The 17,189-nt window shown below is 49.1% G+C and overlaps 1 protein-coding gene across 1 annotated transcript; it reads right to left on the bottom strand.

Annotated features, from left to right (window-relative positions):
- Positions 1-609: 609 nt before the first annotated feature.
- On the bottom strand, positions 610-10,450 carry CREB3L3 (cAMP responsive element binding protein 3 like 3). The gene is made up of 10 exons (XM_047774446.1): positions 10,348-10,450; positions 9,701-9,829; positions 8,961-9,243; positions 7,690-7,802; positions 5,713-5,850; positions 5,062-5,168; positions 3,532-3,600; positions 2,008-2,092; positions 1,708-1,804; positions 610-1,502 (listed from the first exon to the last, which is right to left on the bottom strand). Exons 1-10 carry the CDS (start codon positions 10,372-10,374, stop codon positions 1,189-1,191), a joined length of 1,362 nt encoding a protein of 453 aa, XP_047630402.1. The 5' UTR covers positions 10,375-10,450; the 3' UTR covers positions 610-1,188.
- Positions 10,451-17,189: the final 6,739 nt, after the last annotated feature.

Genomic DNA, 17,189 nt, shown 5'->3' on the forward strand with positions numbered 1-17,189 from the left:
TGTTTAATGTCCACAACCTTGCTCCAGGTCCTAGTTCCTGGGGGCAGGACTGTATGACCCCCACCCCCACCACCCCCTGGGATATTTGCATGGATGACTCTGCAATCCAGTCCTGGAGGTGAAGGAGGGCCTTACTAGCAGCTGACATTCCCTCAGCCCTCAGTTTGTACTTATTATTCATGTGATTCTTTAATATGTGCTACTGGGCTGTGAGCCCCTCAACGAGAGGCCATGTCTTCGGGTTGCATTTGCAAACTCTGGCACCTGCACTAAGCGAGTGGGGCAGGGGTGACTGGTTCGAGGAAAAGCACAGGTGCAGCTGGGGTTAGTCCTCCCCAGCTGTGATCACTTCCAACGCCCCAGTCTCCTCACCCAGAAAACGAACAAGGTGGGCAGCCCCCCCCACCCCCCCCACCCCCAGGAAGGCAGCTGCCCCAGACCTTCCATGGACACCCTTGAAGGGTCTGGCAGGGCTCCCCAGAGTCACCAGGACCTCGCACTCTTGGCGCACCCTGCGCTCCACCCACAGCCGCTCTCCGAGGTGCTGAAGATGCCCTGGCAGCTCTCCTGTTGCCACTCTAGCCGGAGGGGCCATGGACCCCAACACCTCACTCCTCTAAGGTAGCCCGGCCCAGTCCCTTCTTCTGTGGGTTGGGAAGCCCCAGACTCTAACTCAGCTCCACTCCACCTCCATGACAGTGGTATTCTGTCAAAATACTTTATTAAGGGTCACATCGGTCTTAGAAAAACGGGAATGGCTATGGGCCATGGCCTGCCCAGTTCAGAGCTTAGCCGGTGCTCAGGCGCCAAGGTCCCTGCAGTCTCGGCAACTTTTTCCTCCCTGTGCGGGAGGGGACAGAGAAGAGTCCCGGGGCAGGGAGTTACTGAGGCCTGGTGTATACATCTGTCTGGCTGGGTCTGTGGATCAGTCTGTGTGTTCCTGTTTCCTTCTGCACCTGCGTCTGTGTGTATTTCTCAGGCTTGTGGGCACTATGGTCTGTGAATGAGCATCAGTTTCTGCATGTGCCTGGGTCCCCAAGTCTGTGGCTTTGAGTCTGTGCATCTCTATCCTGATATCTCCGCCAAGGTCTCTCCCTCACCTCAGATCCCTGTGCCCATCCCTGTCCACCACAGCACCCCCTGAAGCACCCCTGAGCAGAGGGGCCTGGGGGCACGTATCTGTGGTACTCACAGCTCCCCCCCTGCTGCCTCCAACCCCACACGCCCTGGGCTGAGTGCTGGCTCAGGCGGGGCACAGTCCAGCAGGGTGGCCTGGTCTAGCTCCTTCAGGGAGTTTTCCTGGACCAGAGTTGAGTTGTCCAGATTCTCCGTCGAGTTGTCTAGAGCTGGTCTGTCCCTGGATCCCTGGTCCCCTCCAGGGCTGCCTGGAGACCCTTCCTGAAGTGTACCAGCCTCGGGTCTGGGTCCTGGAGCCTCGGAGCCTGGTGCAGTATCAGGGGCCACACGAGATGCGGCGTCATTGTGCAAAGTTCTGGAGAAAACTGAGCAAGGGTTGGGGGATAATGAGGGATGGTATGGGGGGGCTGGTTCTCTTCTTTCCTTAGCCCCCAGTCTCAAGGAGCAGTGCGAGAGGGTCCCCTCCTCCTCCCCCAGAGACCCCGTATGGGGGCTGGGGAGCCAAGGGGAGTGTGCCCATGGGGCATCTCAGAGGGCTTTTGAGGGAAGAGCGACCCCTGGTCCACCTACCTCGCACAGGTGTGAAGTCTCCAGGGTTCTCGGTTTTGTTGGAAGCGAAAGGGCTGATGGAGGGGAGGACGATGAGAGCGAAGGAGAAGAGCAGGACCTGGCAGAGATGGGGGTGGGTCACCCTATCCCTACCTCTCCCCTGTGATCACAGTCATCTTACAGGCAGGGAAACTGAGGCCCAGAAGACTGGATTGTGCTGGAGATGAGGCTCAGGGCCATGCTCCTCCTCACACTCACCTCCCCCCACAGGCCTCTCTGCCAAAGCCAAAGACCCCCTTGGAGCTGGAGGTCAGGACTCACCGCTATGCAGGTGCCCGTCTGAGCTGACTTGCTGGTAGACTGGACCACAATGGCCTGGAGTTTCTTCAGCTGCTCCAAGAGGGACCTTAGTGGAAATAGGAAGACTTGGCTCAGCCCTACATGAACTTGATCTGGCTTCCTGTCCATTTCTGGGGTCACTCAGCCTGGCTGAGGTCTGAATTCCATCCATCCTTCAAGGCCCCGCTGCTCTTTTTTTTTTTTTTTCCCCCATCTGTATATCTTTGTCTTGGGGTTTTTTTTCCATTAAAAACAATTTTTTTTGGCCTTTCTCTTTTTTAGGGCCGCACCTCTGGCATATGGCGGCTTCCAGGCTAAGGGTCCAATCGGAGCTGTAGCCACCAGCCTACACCACAGTTACAGCAACGTGGGATCTGAGCCATGTCTGCAACCTACACCACAGCTCACAGCAACGCCGGATCCTTAACCCACTGAGCAAGGCCAGGGATGGAACCTGCAACCTCGTGGATGCTAGTCAAATTCGTTTTCATTGAGCCACGACGGGAACTCCCCCAGATCCTCCCTCTTTGCTTTGATAAATATCCACTGAACATCCCACCCACTTCTCTTCCACCCCACCTCCTCCATCCAGGTTGCCATGATCACTCATCTGGATGCCAGCCCCAGCCCCTGGTCCCACCAAACCTTTCCTGTCCCCTCTAGAGTTCATGCTCCAAATTTTTGAAACTTGAGTCGACTTCTCCTGACCCTCTCAGAGCTCCTACCTCCCTGGGGTGTGAGAGTAAAAGCCCAAATCCTCCCTGTGACCCAGCCTAACCCATCACATCCCTGCCTCCCTCTCTCCTCCTTGCTCACTCTGCTCCAGCCACACAGCCTCCTTGTTGTTCCTCCTAGACACAAGCATTTCTGCCCCAGGGCCTTTGCACTGGCAGTTCCCTCTGTACCAAGACACTATTTCCCCACCAGGTCTTTCTGTAGCTGCTTCTTTCTTATCTGTTGGGTCTCATTTCCAGTGTTACCTTATCTGACCTCCCTGCCTCAAATAGCCCCCTTCTCACTCTCTAGCTCCTTCCCCCTAGTTTATTTTTCTTCCCAATGGTTACCTCTATTTGAATGAAGTTTTATATATTTTTGTCTTGAGTATGTTTCCCACTACACTATCTTTTAGTGGAGGGGCTGTGCCTGTTTTGCTCACTATTGGGGTCCCAGGGTCCAGAATTATGCCCAACACCTAGTAGATGCTAAATAAAAATTGACTATGTGGATGTACCCAATAATTGTCCAACATATCACACTCCTAGCCTTTGGCCATTCATATTCCCTTTCCTCCACTGGCAGCACCTTCCCTCTAGTGAACTCTTATACATCCTTCAAGGGCCGAAAGCCAAATTCCCTCCTCTGTGCAGCCTGCCCCCTTTCTAGGTGGACACCTTACCCCTTGCTCTGTCCTGCCATCACACAGGCTGTCCCCCCATGTCCATCTCCCCTGCAAGGGATTCAAGTGTGAACTCCCCCATCCTCTGCCCTGGTTGGACCAAGACTCACAGGTTCTGCTTCTCAAGATGCAAGACTTTCCTCTGAAGCTCCTGGTTTTGGGCAGTGCAGGCTGACATCCTGTAGGGGCAATGTCACAGTGACATTCAGAATATTCCTATCACCAACGGGCCTATCTAGTATCGCCCTGTGAGTCCCCACTTTACAGGCCTGGAACCCAAGACCAGAGAGGGGCAGTTACTCTTCCAAACCCAGCCTGTCAAGTCTGACAAAGCTAGAATTTGAATCCAGTTCTGCCTTGCTCTAGGTACCACCTTTGCATTGGTGTGAGAGCCTTATTCCAGTCTCAGTCCTCAGAATTGGGAATGGAACACCAAACTCAGGCAGTGATGTTTTGAGAAGATACAGTAGCATGGTGACTAAGAGTCCAAGGAGACTCGAGTTACAATTCTCCTCCTCCCTGCGACCTTGAGCCACTCTGCTGTCTGACCCTAGTCCCCTCGTCTGCAAAGTGGAGATACAACTACCTAGTTCATAGACCAGCTGGGAGAATGATAGAAAGTAAAGTTGATTATGAGCTTAGTAGACTAGTGCATTTGAGGAACAAAACAGTGATGATCACTCCATCTAAGTTTCCAGGTTCCAGGCCACCCTTCACATCTGCATCTATCTACGAATGTGATATTGGCCCAGACCACACAGATCTAGAGTCAAAACACTCAAATCATGGCAAGGGGATGTGTTAATCCTTATATCACAATCAGGGAAGAGAACAAATTCTGCCACTAAAAGTCCCTCCTAAATAACTCATGGGATAAAGAAGAATCGACAGTATAAATCAGGGAAGACATAAGGACTAAATGGTAATGACATTGGTACAAGTCAAAATGTGTGAGATGCAGCTAAAGCAGTGCTGAGAGGAAAATGTGTAACCAGCTGAACATACACATTTTTTTTAAGGGCTTCATCGCGGCATATGGAGGTTCCCAGGCTAGGGATCAAATTGGAGCTGTAGTCACAGCAATGCCAAATCGGAAAGAAATAGAAAACACAAATAGATCTATAACATTTAATAAAATCACTACTGGTTTAAAAAGTAAGTAAGCTCAAGTTTTACATTTCTATTAGAGAATACAGAAAAGCCTATCCCTCGGTATCATAAATGAGTTGAGAGAGGTGATTGGCTAAGATTGGGGTGCACGGTTCTTAAGCTGAGGAAGTTCTGCCTTCCTTCTCCCCCACTGAAGGAAGCCACGAAAACTCTGAGGATCAGTGATGCTCAGACTAAGGAGCCAAGTGTCCTATCTTCAAGCAGAGAGCCAGGACGAGATGGGTGATCGCTTTTCCCTTCTTGGCATAACATCTTCTAGAGAATAAAAGGACCTCAAAACTGAGTCCTGTACCACCTCTAGGAATTTTCCATCCTTGAAACTGACATGAAAAATAGTGTCTCCCAGAGAAGGAAACAAGTGTAATTTTGTCAGGTCCTGAAAACTGTGACCTTAGCCCCTTCGCATCCCTCTCTCAGGCCTGCCTGCCCCCTGCCCCAGCGAGTGTGGCATCCCAGGCCCCAGGTCTTACCGAGTTTCCAGGCCATCAATATATTCCTTCTTCTTTTTCCTGCTTTCTTGGGCTGACTGTTTGTTCCGGATTTTCCTGCGGATTTTTTTCAGCACTCGTTCCTCATACTGCAGAGTGACGGGAGGAAACTGAGTCAGTCCGGAAGGTCCACTCTCTTGCATGGATCCTGCAACTTTACCCCATTATCTTCCCAAGGGAGCCATCCCAGACCCAGGGTCCTTGGGGTAGACCCCTGATGACTGTAAGACCAGATTTTATGGCCCTAAATTCTTGCAGAGTCTCTAGGGGAGTCCTGGGTCCTGATTGTCTTCCCAGCTCCTAATCCCTGTCCATCACTGGCTACTAGACTTTGGGCACTGGTGCGATTGCACCACCTTCTGGTCATCTGTGGGAATAGCCCCTTTCCAGGGCCAGTTATCAAGACTCAGGTCTTCAAGTTGAAAAGGCAAACTCAGTTATTGATACCCACAGTCTGGGTAGGGACTGTGACCAGCTAGAGAATCCTCACTGAGGTGGCTTTGAGGATGATTTTTCTGGCTCTGGTAACAGACACATCTTAACATTCTAGCGCAGAGACCTGAAGGTGAGACTCATGGGCAGCTAACTGTGGGAAAGAGGGCAACTCTGGATCCAGGGGTCTCACCGACTCACCTTGGTGAGGGGCAGCTGGGTGGGCAGGGTGATGCCTTCTTTGGCCAGCAGCTTCTTCTCATCCTCTGTCAGCACCAGCTCCTGGCAGTGCCCAGTCCCAGGTCTCAACAGGTGGGGGGGTGCCAAGTGATGCTGTTGCTGTGGGATAACCAGAAGAACTGCTTTAGGGGCAAGGGAGAGCGACAAATGAAAGGAGGCATCAGGTCTGAGAAATTATCAATCCATCTGCTATAGTCCCAACTGACACTAGAGTTCCAAAGATGCAGAGCACAGCCCTCTGACCCAGCAATTGCACATCCAGGAATTGATCCTACAGATAAAAGTTTTTCATTTGGCTCACTAATAGTCATTTGACAGCTCTGTATTTAGCACCCACTACATGCCAGGCATTGTTCTGGGCTCTGAACATTCGTCACACTGCGATCAGCAACACTGAAGAGAAAAATTCAACAAACAGGGCACGGGTTAAATAAGTGAGCCTCCAGGAAATGGGGGTAAGGGGTGGTTCTCCTCATATACCCATTTTTACCTCTGGAATGTGGACTGTGTGAATGCATGTGCCTATTCAAAAAATTATTTTTTTGCTTTTTAGGGCCATACCCACGGCATCTGGAGGTTCCCAGGCTAGGCTGCTGGCCTACACCACAGCCACGGCAACACAGGATCTGATCCATGTCTGCGACCTACACCACAGCTCATGGCAACACCAGATCATTAACCCACTGAGCAAGGCCAGGGATCAAATCAGCAACCTCATGGTTCCTAATTAGATCTGTTTCTGCTGTGCCACAACCGGAACTCCAAAAAAATGTTAATTAAGTTTAAATTGTGAAACAGTAACATTGAAAATGAAAGAAGCTGTCAACAGTGTGCCAAGTCTTAGAAATGTCACATCATGGAATGGGAGGCTTAGGAATAAAGGTGGAGATTGGGGTGGCCTGCAGCTCTTCAGATCAAACTCCATTCCTTAGAATTCCAGGCTGTGGATCAGCCTAACCTTTTCTCTCCAGGGTCCAAACCTCAGTGTATTCATCTGCAAAATGGGGAAAAGGTCTCCCACTTTCCAAGGTGGTTCACACCCAGAATAATAAGCTTGATGACCTTACAAAAGCCAGTGTGCATGTCCAAAGCAGTCATACCCCTTTCCTGTCCTTTAAGAACTGCTGATGCTCTGCCTCCTCCAAGAAGCCTTCCTGGACCTGCAATGCCCCTCCAGCCTCTCTCCCTTATGGGTACACTTTCATGAGTGGTCAGCTGTCCTCTCTTGACCATGAGGTCCCCAGAGGCTGAACATACAGCTGGTGCTCACCTCATGTCTCTCAAGTTGAGAGGTGCATTCTGGTCTTGCTTAGAGGTTGTCAAGACAACTTTGAACATCAGGCAAACTGGAGTTCAAACCCTGACTCAGCCACATGCTTGCTGTGTGACTGTCGGTTTGTGGCTTAACCTCTCTGGGCCACCTTGGCTTTCTCGTCTGCAAAATGGGAGCACTAATTGGGCTGTTAAGTCTGATTTGCCAGTAGTGGAAGCACTTAATAAGATAGATAGTCCTCCATCAGCGTACAATGGGCAAAATAGGCTCAATTGACCAGTCCAGGGATTGAGCCTGCAGCAGCTGTGCAACCTAGGGCAAATTACTGAACCCCTCTGTGTCCATTTTCTCATATGTTAACATAAGAGCCTTCAGGGTTGCTGTGAATTAAAAGAGGATATATTAAAGCATTTATAAGTATGCCTGACCTTATAGGAGGTGCCTGGTAAGTTTTAGCTTTTTTATTTTTCAACTACCACTATAGTAAAAAGTGCCAACCAAGCCTAGGAGACAGAGAACTCCAGACCCACTGACTTGCTCTGGGTGTGACCTTGGACAAACATCAGCCCCTGTGACTGTCTTCCAGTCTCTGGGGTATTGCGGCACCATGAAGCCCAGTGCCCTCCCAGCTCAGATGCTCCAGGGGGTCGGTAGGGGTGGTTTACCAGGTCCCCACTGCTGCCTGAGAGGAGGAGATCTTTCACCGTGAGGTTGCAGCGAGGGGGTGAGTCAGCCAGTTCGGCCTGCTCCTTGGCGTACAGGCCTGGGCTCCACATCTCTGACACACAGCACATGGGGATAGAGACAGGGAGGGGGTCAGATGGGGGACCATGAACTCCCAGTTTCCTTTTTGTTTTCTTTTTTTTCACACCTGCACCTAGAGCATATAGAAGTTCCCAGGCTAGGGGTAGAATAGGAGCAACAGCTGCCAGCACACGCCACAGCCACAGCAATGCCAGATCTGAGCTGTGTCTGAGACCTACACCACTGCTCATGGCAAAGCCGGATCCTAAACCCACTGAGCGAGGCCAGGGATCAAACCTGCATCCTCATGGACACTAGTTGGGTTCATTACCACTGAGCCACAGTGGGAACTCCCCTGAGCTCCCAGTTTCTACCTGCCTCTTCCAGCAAAGCTCCCAGGCTCAACCCTGATATGCTAGGGACTTACTGTATAGCTTGGGGCCCCAAGACCTAGGTTGAAGGGGAGAGCCCCAGCTGGTGCCTCAGTCTCACTTCTGCCATAAAATGGAAACCAAATTCATTAGGACATTGCCAGGAACCCACTGCCAACCCAGGAGGGAGCAGCCGTTATCACCCAGGATTAGAGGCTAGATCGGAAGACCTGGTCTTATCTGTCTTATCTCCCCCATCGGGGCAGGGACCAGGTCTGATTCACCTGAGATTCCCTCCCACCAAGTACCTGGCACACCATAGGTAAGCTGCTCTGGAGAGCACAGACCTCAGAGTTAGAGAGCCCTTGGTTCTAATCCTGACTGGGCGGAGCTGTGTGACCTTGGGTAAGTGACTAAACCTCTCTGAGCCTCAAGTCTCCCATGGGACTACTAAGAGCTCCCACCCCACAGCAAGGCTCAAGAGACAAAGAATGCCCTGCTGGAGGTGTCTTCTGCCTCAGGCCTATTCCCCAGATCCAGGAAGAGCACCCCAAAGCCTGGGAACCCCTAAACTTCACACTGTTTCATTGAGTGTCTATTATGACCCAGGGGTGGGAGGTACAAAAATGAGATTGCCAGCTTGATGTCTCGGGACAGAGCCAGGCTGCCAGGGTTGCACCTCAGCTCTGCGGTTCTGACTCATCTCCTAACCAGCTGGAAAATGGGCCCACAACAGCCCCCCAATACCCATCTCAAAGGGTGGGTAGGTATGTGCAGTTCCCCGGACAAGGTGAGGGTAGTTAGCAAAGACAAGGACTCACCCAGGTCTATGGCCACAGAGGCCACTGGCCCAAGGTGCCTGGCGGGGCAGGGAGGGCCAGGAGGGTAGGAGGGACAGGGTCCCTTGCCAGACTCTGAGGTATGGCAGCTGGACGGGGTGGCAGCCACACCACTACGTGGAGGGGTGTCCTGGGGGTCGGAGGGCAGATCTTCTGAGATGCCACTGTCACTGGCCGCAGGAGACCAGGTTGGGGAGCTGGGCACTGAATCTCCAGAACCCAGGATGGAGTTGAGGAAATCATCAGAGTCCGGGCCAGGCAAAACCTGTTGGGACGGAGAGGACTGGTGGGAATTAGGAGGCCTAATTCATGCTTTGCTTTGGACTGCTGTGTGTCTCTAGGTGAGCCCCTGACCCTCTCTGGAGCTTGCTTTTCCTTTCTGCAAGATGGAAAGCATTAATGCTTCTTGTCCCAGCATTGTTGGAGCCTGAGCACAACCGTGGAGCATGGGAACAGCATCCAACCATGTTGAGGCATGAGCCCCGAGTTTAAGTCTGAACCCAACTCCAAACTGCTGTGTGACCCAGGACAAGTTATCAACCCTCTCTGGGCCTCAGTTTCGCCACTTTTAAGAAAAAGGTGATGTTACCTGCCCCTTAGGGGAGCTGAAAGATTTGACACAATAACATGCTGTGCTAAAAATCACGCACTGTGAGTGGTAAATGCATAGAGCAGAGCAGAGTCTTGGCTCTGGCCCTGGGGTGTCCACGATATGTTATCACCTGGTCCTCGATGCGGCCCCAGTCCTCGCCCAGTTCTACGTGTCTCAGGATGCCGTCCTGCCGGTCAAACAGGAGATCCAAGAGCTCCAGGCTGTCAATAGGGCCCATAGGACTGGCAGAGGAAGCCATCTGGGGCAAGGAGGGGACATTTGTGGGTCAGGAAGCCCCTCCCCTCCCCACCACCCATCCACACACCATCATAAGTAAGGTCTGTCCCACTCCAATTCAATCCCAGCTCAGCCCTCAGGTTGGACAGCTGCTCCCACTTGCTGAGCCTCAGTCTCCAAATCTGTGCAGTGGGGATGACCCAGAGACTCCCCAGGCCTGAGAGCCAACTGCTATAAAAAGCACTAGACAGATACACCAGGGGATGATCAGCCTGGTCAGCTCCCATGAGGCCAATGGAGCCAGCCTTCTCTTATATTCCCTTCCTGCCCAAAGCTCCTGCTTCTAGAGTGCGGGGGGAACCTGGAAGGATGACCAAGAGCAACCCCAGGAGATAGGCATGATTTTGGTCATTGCCTTCCCCTCTGGGCCTCAGTCTTCCCATCTGTACAATGGGGTGTGAGGTTCCTGTCAACTCTGGAAGCTTAGGGAGGGCTCCTGGCATAAACCCTCCCTCCCCCATGAACCTGTATAGGGCTCACCTTTTCAATGGCTAAATCCCCATTCATGAGCCCAGCCAGTTCTGTCTCCAGCCGACTTCTGGTATGCTCCAAGCTAGAGGCTCACCCCACCACCAGGGCTCCCAGCCTCTCTATGTCTCTGTTACCACCCCTAAAAGATGCTGAAATAGTCCTGGCACACTCCCAGCCCACCCCCAGGTGCTGATTGGAGAACAGGCAAGATGGGCAGGGTTAAGGGCCAGTGACACAGGGGCAGGCTGGGGGAGGGGAGGAGAGACCGTTATCTCAGATGTTTTGCACTTTTCCAGCCGCCAGTGGGCAAAGGCCAAAGTCTGGGGTGCTGTAGCTCTAGCATGACCTCTCCCCTACTTTCAGGGACTATTTCTTTCCATATTCCCTGAATGTCAGCTCCAGAAGACATTCAGAGCCCCTGGCCACTTCCTATTCACTCCCAGGACAGAACAAAACCAAGTGCAGCTCAGACCTTTGCTGGAGCCCCTCCCTCTGCCAGGAATTTCCTTCCCTCATCAGAGCTGGCAACCCTCTACCTTCCCCAACCCCCAAGCAAGTTCTGGCCAAACCAAAGTGATCAATTCCTTCTAGAATCTTCTATCATTCATTTATTCTCAATAAATATTATGGAGCTACACGTATATCTATCTACCTCAGGGCCTTTGCACTGGCTGCTCCCTCTGCCTAGAACTCCTATCCCCTCCACCCTGACTCTGACACTGTGTTCACCTATTCATAAATGTTTGATTCTCATGGATCTCAGCCCAGACAACTGAGAGGCTGTCTCTGACTGTCCATCAGAGAGGAAGGTCACATCGCTGTTTTCACTATTTGAAATTTTCATTTTCTTTCTTTGGCCACACCCACAGCATGTGAATGATCCCTGTTCCATCAGGGATCAAACCTGTACCACAGTGAACCCGAACCACTGCAGTGACAAGGCTGGATCCTTAATCTGTTGCACCCCAGGTGAATTCCTGGGGGGTGTGTGTGTGTGTGTGTGTGTGTGTGTGTGTGTGTGTGTGTGTCTTTTTAGGGCCGAAACTGTGGCATATGGGAGGTCCCAAACTAGGGGTCAAATCAGAGCTGCAGCTGCCAGCCTATGCCACACCATTGCAATGCCAGATCAGAGCTGCATCCTCAACCTACACCTCAGCTTGCAGCAACACCGGATCCTTAACCCACTAAGTGAGGCCAAGGATCGAATCCATGTTCTCATGAATACTAGTCAGATTCATAACCCACTGAGCCACAATAGGAACTCCTCTAAAATTTTCTTGTCTCCTTGCCTATCCTCATCCTTCATTCCTCCCCCACCCCTTCATGTGAGCGCTTCAGGGCTAGGATAGAGCTTCTTTTATTGTCGGCTGGATCCCCAGCATCTAGAAAGGCATGACACACAGGGGATGCTCAATCAACTTTTACTATTGAGCACCTCCTGTATGCCAGCCACTATTTTAGGCCCTGGTGATAAGGCACAGGATGATCTAGACTATTAGTGTATAAACATACCAGAAAACTGACAAATGGAAGATGCTACCAAAAAACTATATGTAACCATGTTTAAAGGGCAAAAGAGGACTGCCAAAGGCTTCTTTTAGAAAATGACTTTTGGAGTTCCCATCGTGGCTCAGTGGTTAACAAACCCGACTAGCATCCATGAAGACGTGGGTCCGATCCTTAGCCTTGCTCAGTGGGTTAAGGATCTGGTGTTGCCATAAGCTGTGGTGTAGGTTACAGACGTGGCTCAGATCCAGCAGTGCTGTGGCTCTGGCATAGGCTGGTGGCTGCAGCTCCAATTGTACCCCTAACCTGGGAACCTCTATATGCTGCGGGTGCAGCCCTAAATGACAGAAAGAAAAAATGAAAGAAAGAAAATGACTTTTAAGTACAGCCTGACTGATGAGACAGAGCCAGCCACCAGGAGGTCTAGTGGAAGGGTGTTTCAGGCCAAGGAAACAACAGGTGCAAAGGCCCTGGGGCAGGACCACGTTGGAAGAACAGTATGGAAGCCTGTGTGGCTGGAGCAGAGTCGGGGTGGGGGGGGGAGGAAGGGAGGGGACAGGGCAGGTCATGCAGGGTCTCTTGGGCTGTGGCAAGAAACGGTTTATACTAAACACAGCAGGAAACTGTTGAAAGCTTAGTGGATGGGTGACTAAATCAATCCTTCAGTGTGCCGGGCACGATGCTAGATGCAGGTTTATGCAGGAACTCATGCACCCTCCTTAGACTCACGAAATTCACATCCTGATACACGTTTCCCCATGGACCAGTCATTATTTATTCATGCAACAAAAATTTAATGAGGACCTACTATGTGCCATGTCTGAAGTGTTCTCTTATCTGACAATAACATCTCAGGTTGTCACAACCAGGAGTCTCCTGGCGTGGAATGAGTGGGGTCCAGAGATGCTGCTCCAAACCCCACAGTGCCCAGGATACCACCCCACAGGGAACACCCAGCCCTAATGTCAGCAGTGCCCTGCGGAAGAATCCCTGCATTAAGGTAACTGTCCCCCTCTGGATACTGGTACTGTTATTTCAGCCTTGGCCTCCAGATCTCTATTTCCTTTTTTCACCATTGTGTGTTGGAGTTTTAAGGGGTTTGGTTTGGTTTGGTTTGGCTTAGTGATCCCAGTCATAGTATTTATTCAGCCTTTGCTGTGAAGGCACCTTTCCAGGGCAGTCTTGGTGGGTGTAGAAAGTAGGGGAAGTTTGACTTCTGGACTTCTTTCTCTCTGCCTCCCCCTCAGCTCAAGAGCCCCAGTGTCCTCGATATAGAACCCTTCCTCCTCCTCTTATCAAAAGCTGCCAGAAGAAAGGATCTGGCATTACTCATGTGCATGTTCATATAGATTAAGACCCCATAGTCTCCACCCAAGGATACTTTTAATTTATTGTAACTTTAGAATTATGGACTTTAGGAGGCTTTTATATGCCCCAATGAAGAGAGATTTGAAGTCAGGACAAGGATAAGCATTTGAGGCACAAGAGGAATTTTCATGCCCTTGACATCATATGATTTAATTTACTGACATGACCACATGTGTCAAAGCAATGCTAAGTTGCAATCTAAAGTAAAATTTCCACTTACACCAGCCAGAATGGCCATCATCAAAAAGGCTACCAACAATAAGTACTGGAGAGGGTGTGGAGAAAAAGGAACTCTAGTACACTATTGGGGGGGATTGTAAATTGATGCAACCACTGTGGAAAACAATATGGAGATTCCTCAGAAAACTAAAAATAGAACTCCCACTTGATCCAGCAATCCCACTCCTGGGCATCCACCCAGAGAAAACCATGACTCGAAAAGACACATGTACTCCAATGTTCTTTGCAGCACTATTTGCAATAGCCAAGACATGGAACAACCTAAATGCCCATCGACAGAGGAGTGGATCAAGAATATGTGGTACACATACACAGTGGAATATTACTCGGCCATTAAAATGAACGAAATACCAGCATTTTCAGCAACACGGATGGACCTAGAAATTATCATGCTAAGTGAAGTCAGCCATACAATGAGACACCAACATCAAATGCTTTCACTGACATGTGGAATCTGAAAAAAGGACAGACTGAACTTCTTTGCAGAACAGATACTGATTCACAGACTTTGAAAAACTTATGGTTTCCAAAGAAGGCAGTTTAGGGGGTGGGGGAATGTGCTGGGGTTATGGGATGGAAATCCTATAAAATTGGATTGTGATGATCATTGTACAACTACAAATGTAATAAATTCATTGAGTAATAAAAAATAAATAAAGTAAAATTCCCAGGGAATTCCCTTGTGTCACAACAGGTTAAGGATCCAGCTCCCTGCAGCAGCCCAGGTTGCTGGTGGGGGTTCAATCCCTGGTCTGGGATCTTCTACATGCCACAGGTGAGGCAAAAAAAAAAAAAAAAAAAAAAGACAGAAAAAATTCCCACAATAGATTCCACCAATGTGTTGGAATGTGAAACACAACTCAAGAGGATGCTGTGGTCAAACAAAATTGAGGAAAACTGTTAAAAAATGGCTTTGCAGAATTTATCAGAGCTTTTGCAATGCTCTATAATACTCTTGGAGTGGACAGAGTTTGTAGCATTTCCCACACATGATTCTACAGGTGGAAGTTTTGTTTTTAATTTCTACTCGATTTTTACTTAACCTTTTTTTTGAGAGGGGAGGGCTTTTGTCATTTTAGGGCTGCACCCACAGCATATGGAGGTTCCCAGACTAGTCTAATCAGAGCTATAGTCACCGGGCTACACCACAGCTACAGCAACACCAGATCTGAGCCAAGTCTGCGACCTACACCACAGCTCACCGCAACACTGGAACCTTAACCCACTGAGCAAGGCCAGGGATCAAACCCGCAACCTCATCATTCCTAGTTGGATTCGTTTCTGCTACACCATGATGGGAACTCCCTTTACTGAACCATTTCTGACATATGAAATGTTTAAAGATACCCACTAGAAGGATTACAATAAAAAAGGCAATGTCAGATGTTGGTGGAAGGTATGCAGCTACTGGAACTCTCACCCTCTGTTGGTAGGAATCAAAATGGTCCACCCACTTGGGGAAACTTTGGAAAATTGGGCAATCCCTTATAAAGTTAAACAAGCATTTACCGTATGACTTAGCAATGTCATTCCTGAGTGTTTACCTAAGGGAAATGTAAACATATGTCCACAGAAAGACTTTTTTTTAAGGGCCGAACCCAAGGCATATGGAAGTTCCCAGGCTAGGGGTCGAATCAGAACTGCAGCTGTCTGCCTACGACTTGGCCACAGCAACGTGGGATCCTAACCCACAGAGCAAGGCCAGGGATTGAACCTGCATCTTCATACATACTAGGCAGATTCATAACCACTGAGCCACAATGGGAACTCCCCCACAGAAAGACTTGTACATGAATGTTCACAGCAACCTTATTCATAACCGTCCTGAAATGGAACCAACTCAAATATCCAACAATAGAGGAGTGAATAAACAAATTGGTATATCCACATAACACAATACTACTCAGCCATAAAAAGGGATAAACTACTAATACATGCAACAACATGGATGAAACTCAACTGCAATGTGATAAAAGAAACCAGACACAAAAGATACGGTACTGTGTGGTTCCATTTATATGAAAACCAGAGAAGAGGTGAAAGTAATTCTTGGTGATAGAAAGTGGTTGCCTGGAGTAGAGTGGGGAATTGAGTGGACAAGAGCATGAAGGAACTCTCCAGGGTGATGAAAATACTCCATATCTTATTTTTATATTTTTTAATTTTTTAATTTTATTTTTATTTAATTTTTATTTTTTGTCTTTTTGCCATTTATTGGGCCGCTCCTGCGGCATATGGAGGTTCCCAGGCTAGGGGTCGAATCGGAGCTGTAGCTGCCAGCCTACACCAGAGCCAGAGCAACGCAGGATCCGAGCCGCATCTGTGACCTACACCACAGCTCATGGCAACGTCGGATCATTAACCCACTGAGCAAGGCCAGGGATCGAACCCGCAACCTCATGGTTCCTAGTCAGATTCGTTAACCACTGTGCCATGATGGGAACTCCCATATCTTATTTTTAGTGGTGGTTATATGATTGTACAGAATTGTCAAAACTCATCAAATTGAACACACCTAAGACCTGTGCATTATTATTGTAAATTAATTCTTCAGTAAAAGGCATATGAAATATATAATGAACAACCATGTACATAATACAGTGGTTGTACCATGAAACAACCAAGATATCCATTAATAGGAGATTGATTGATAGATTCTGATGCATTAACACAATGGAATATTATGTAGCTGTGAAAATGAATGACGATTATCTATATGTACAGATATGGGACAATATCGGAAAATAAAAAATTATTAGAGTGTTTCTCAGCTTCTTAAAAATTTTAAGATTCTGGTAATGGTGGTCACCTTCAGAACTGGGAGCCAGGAACTGTGGTAGAGGAGGAGGAAGGCTTTTCACTGCATAATCATTTACACTTTTGGAATTTTGAGCCATGTACCTGTTACACATCTTCCAAACAAGAAAATACAATATAAATTAAAAAAAAAAAAAGAGGAGTCCCCGTCATGGCACAGTAGAAACAAATCCGACTAAGAACAATGAGGTTGCGGGTTCAATCCCTGGCCTTGCTCAGTGGGTTAAGGATCCAGCATTGCTGTGAGCTGTGGTGTAGGTCAAAGACGAGGCTCGGATCCCATGTTGCTGTGACTGCAGTGTAGGCTGGCAGCTACTGCTCTGATTGGACCCTAGCCTGGGAACCTCCATATGCTGCAGGTGCAGCCCTAAAAAGACAAAAGACCAAAAAAAAAAAAAAAGAAAGAAAGAAAATTAAAAGCATACCTTTTCCATAGGTTCTTGAGTTTTCTAATACAAAATCACTTTTTTTTTTTTTTAAATGGCTACACCCAGGGTATATGGAAGTTCCCAGGCCAGGGACTGAATCTGAGCTGCAGCTGTGGCAATGCTGGACCCTTCAACCTACTGTGTGGAGCCGGGGATTGAACCTGCATCCTGGTTCTGCAGAGATGTCACCAATCCTATTGTGCCACAGGATTCTGATGAGAACACTGCCATATCAATAATTGCCAGCCAGAGTTCATGTTGTAGCTCTGTGGTTAACAAATCTGACTAGCATCCTTGAAGACGCAGGTTCAATCCGTGGACTTGTTCAGTGGATTAACAATCCTGCATTGCTATGGTTGTGGCGTAGGTCATCAGTTACAGCTCCAATTAGACCCCTAGCCTGGGAATCTCCATATGATGTGGGTACGGCCCTGAAAAATCAAATAATAATAATAGTTGCCAGCTGAGTTCTGCCAGGAGCCAGTTCTCCTA

This window comes from Phacochoerus africanus, chromosome 4, assembly GCF_016906955.1.
Source record: "Phacochoerus africanus isolate WHEZ1 chromosome 4, ROS_Pafr_v1, whole genome shotgun sequence".
In the NCBI taxonomy this organism is placed as follows: Eukaryota; Metazoa; Chordata; class Mammalia; order Artiodactyla; family Suidae; genus Phacochoerus; species Phacochoerus africanus.

Bases quoted from the DNA above. Each gene is read 5' to 3' on its own strand.
- CREB3L3 (XM_047774446.1), bottom strand. From the start codon at position 10,374: ATGAATGGGGATTTAGCCATTGAAAAG. The intron at 9,244-9,700 runs GTGATAACATAT...CCGTCCCAACAG, and splicing joins GGGGCCGCATCGAGGACCAG to GTTTTGCCTGGCCCGGACTC. The intron at 5,169-5,712 runs GTGAGTCGGTGA...GTCACTCTGCAG, and splicing joins CCCAGCTGCCCCTCACCAAG to TATGAGGAACGAGTGCTGAA.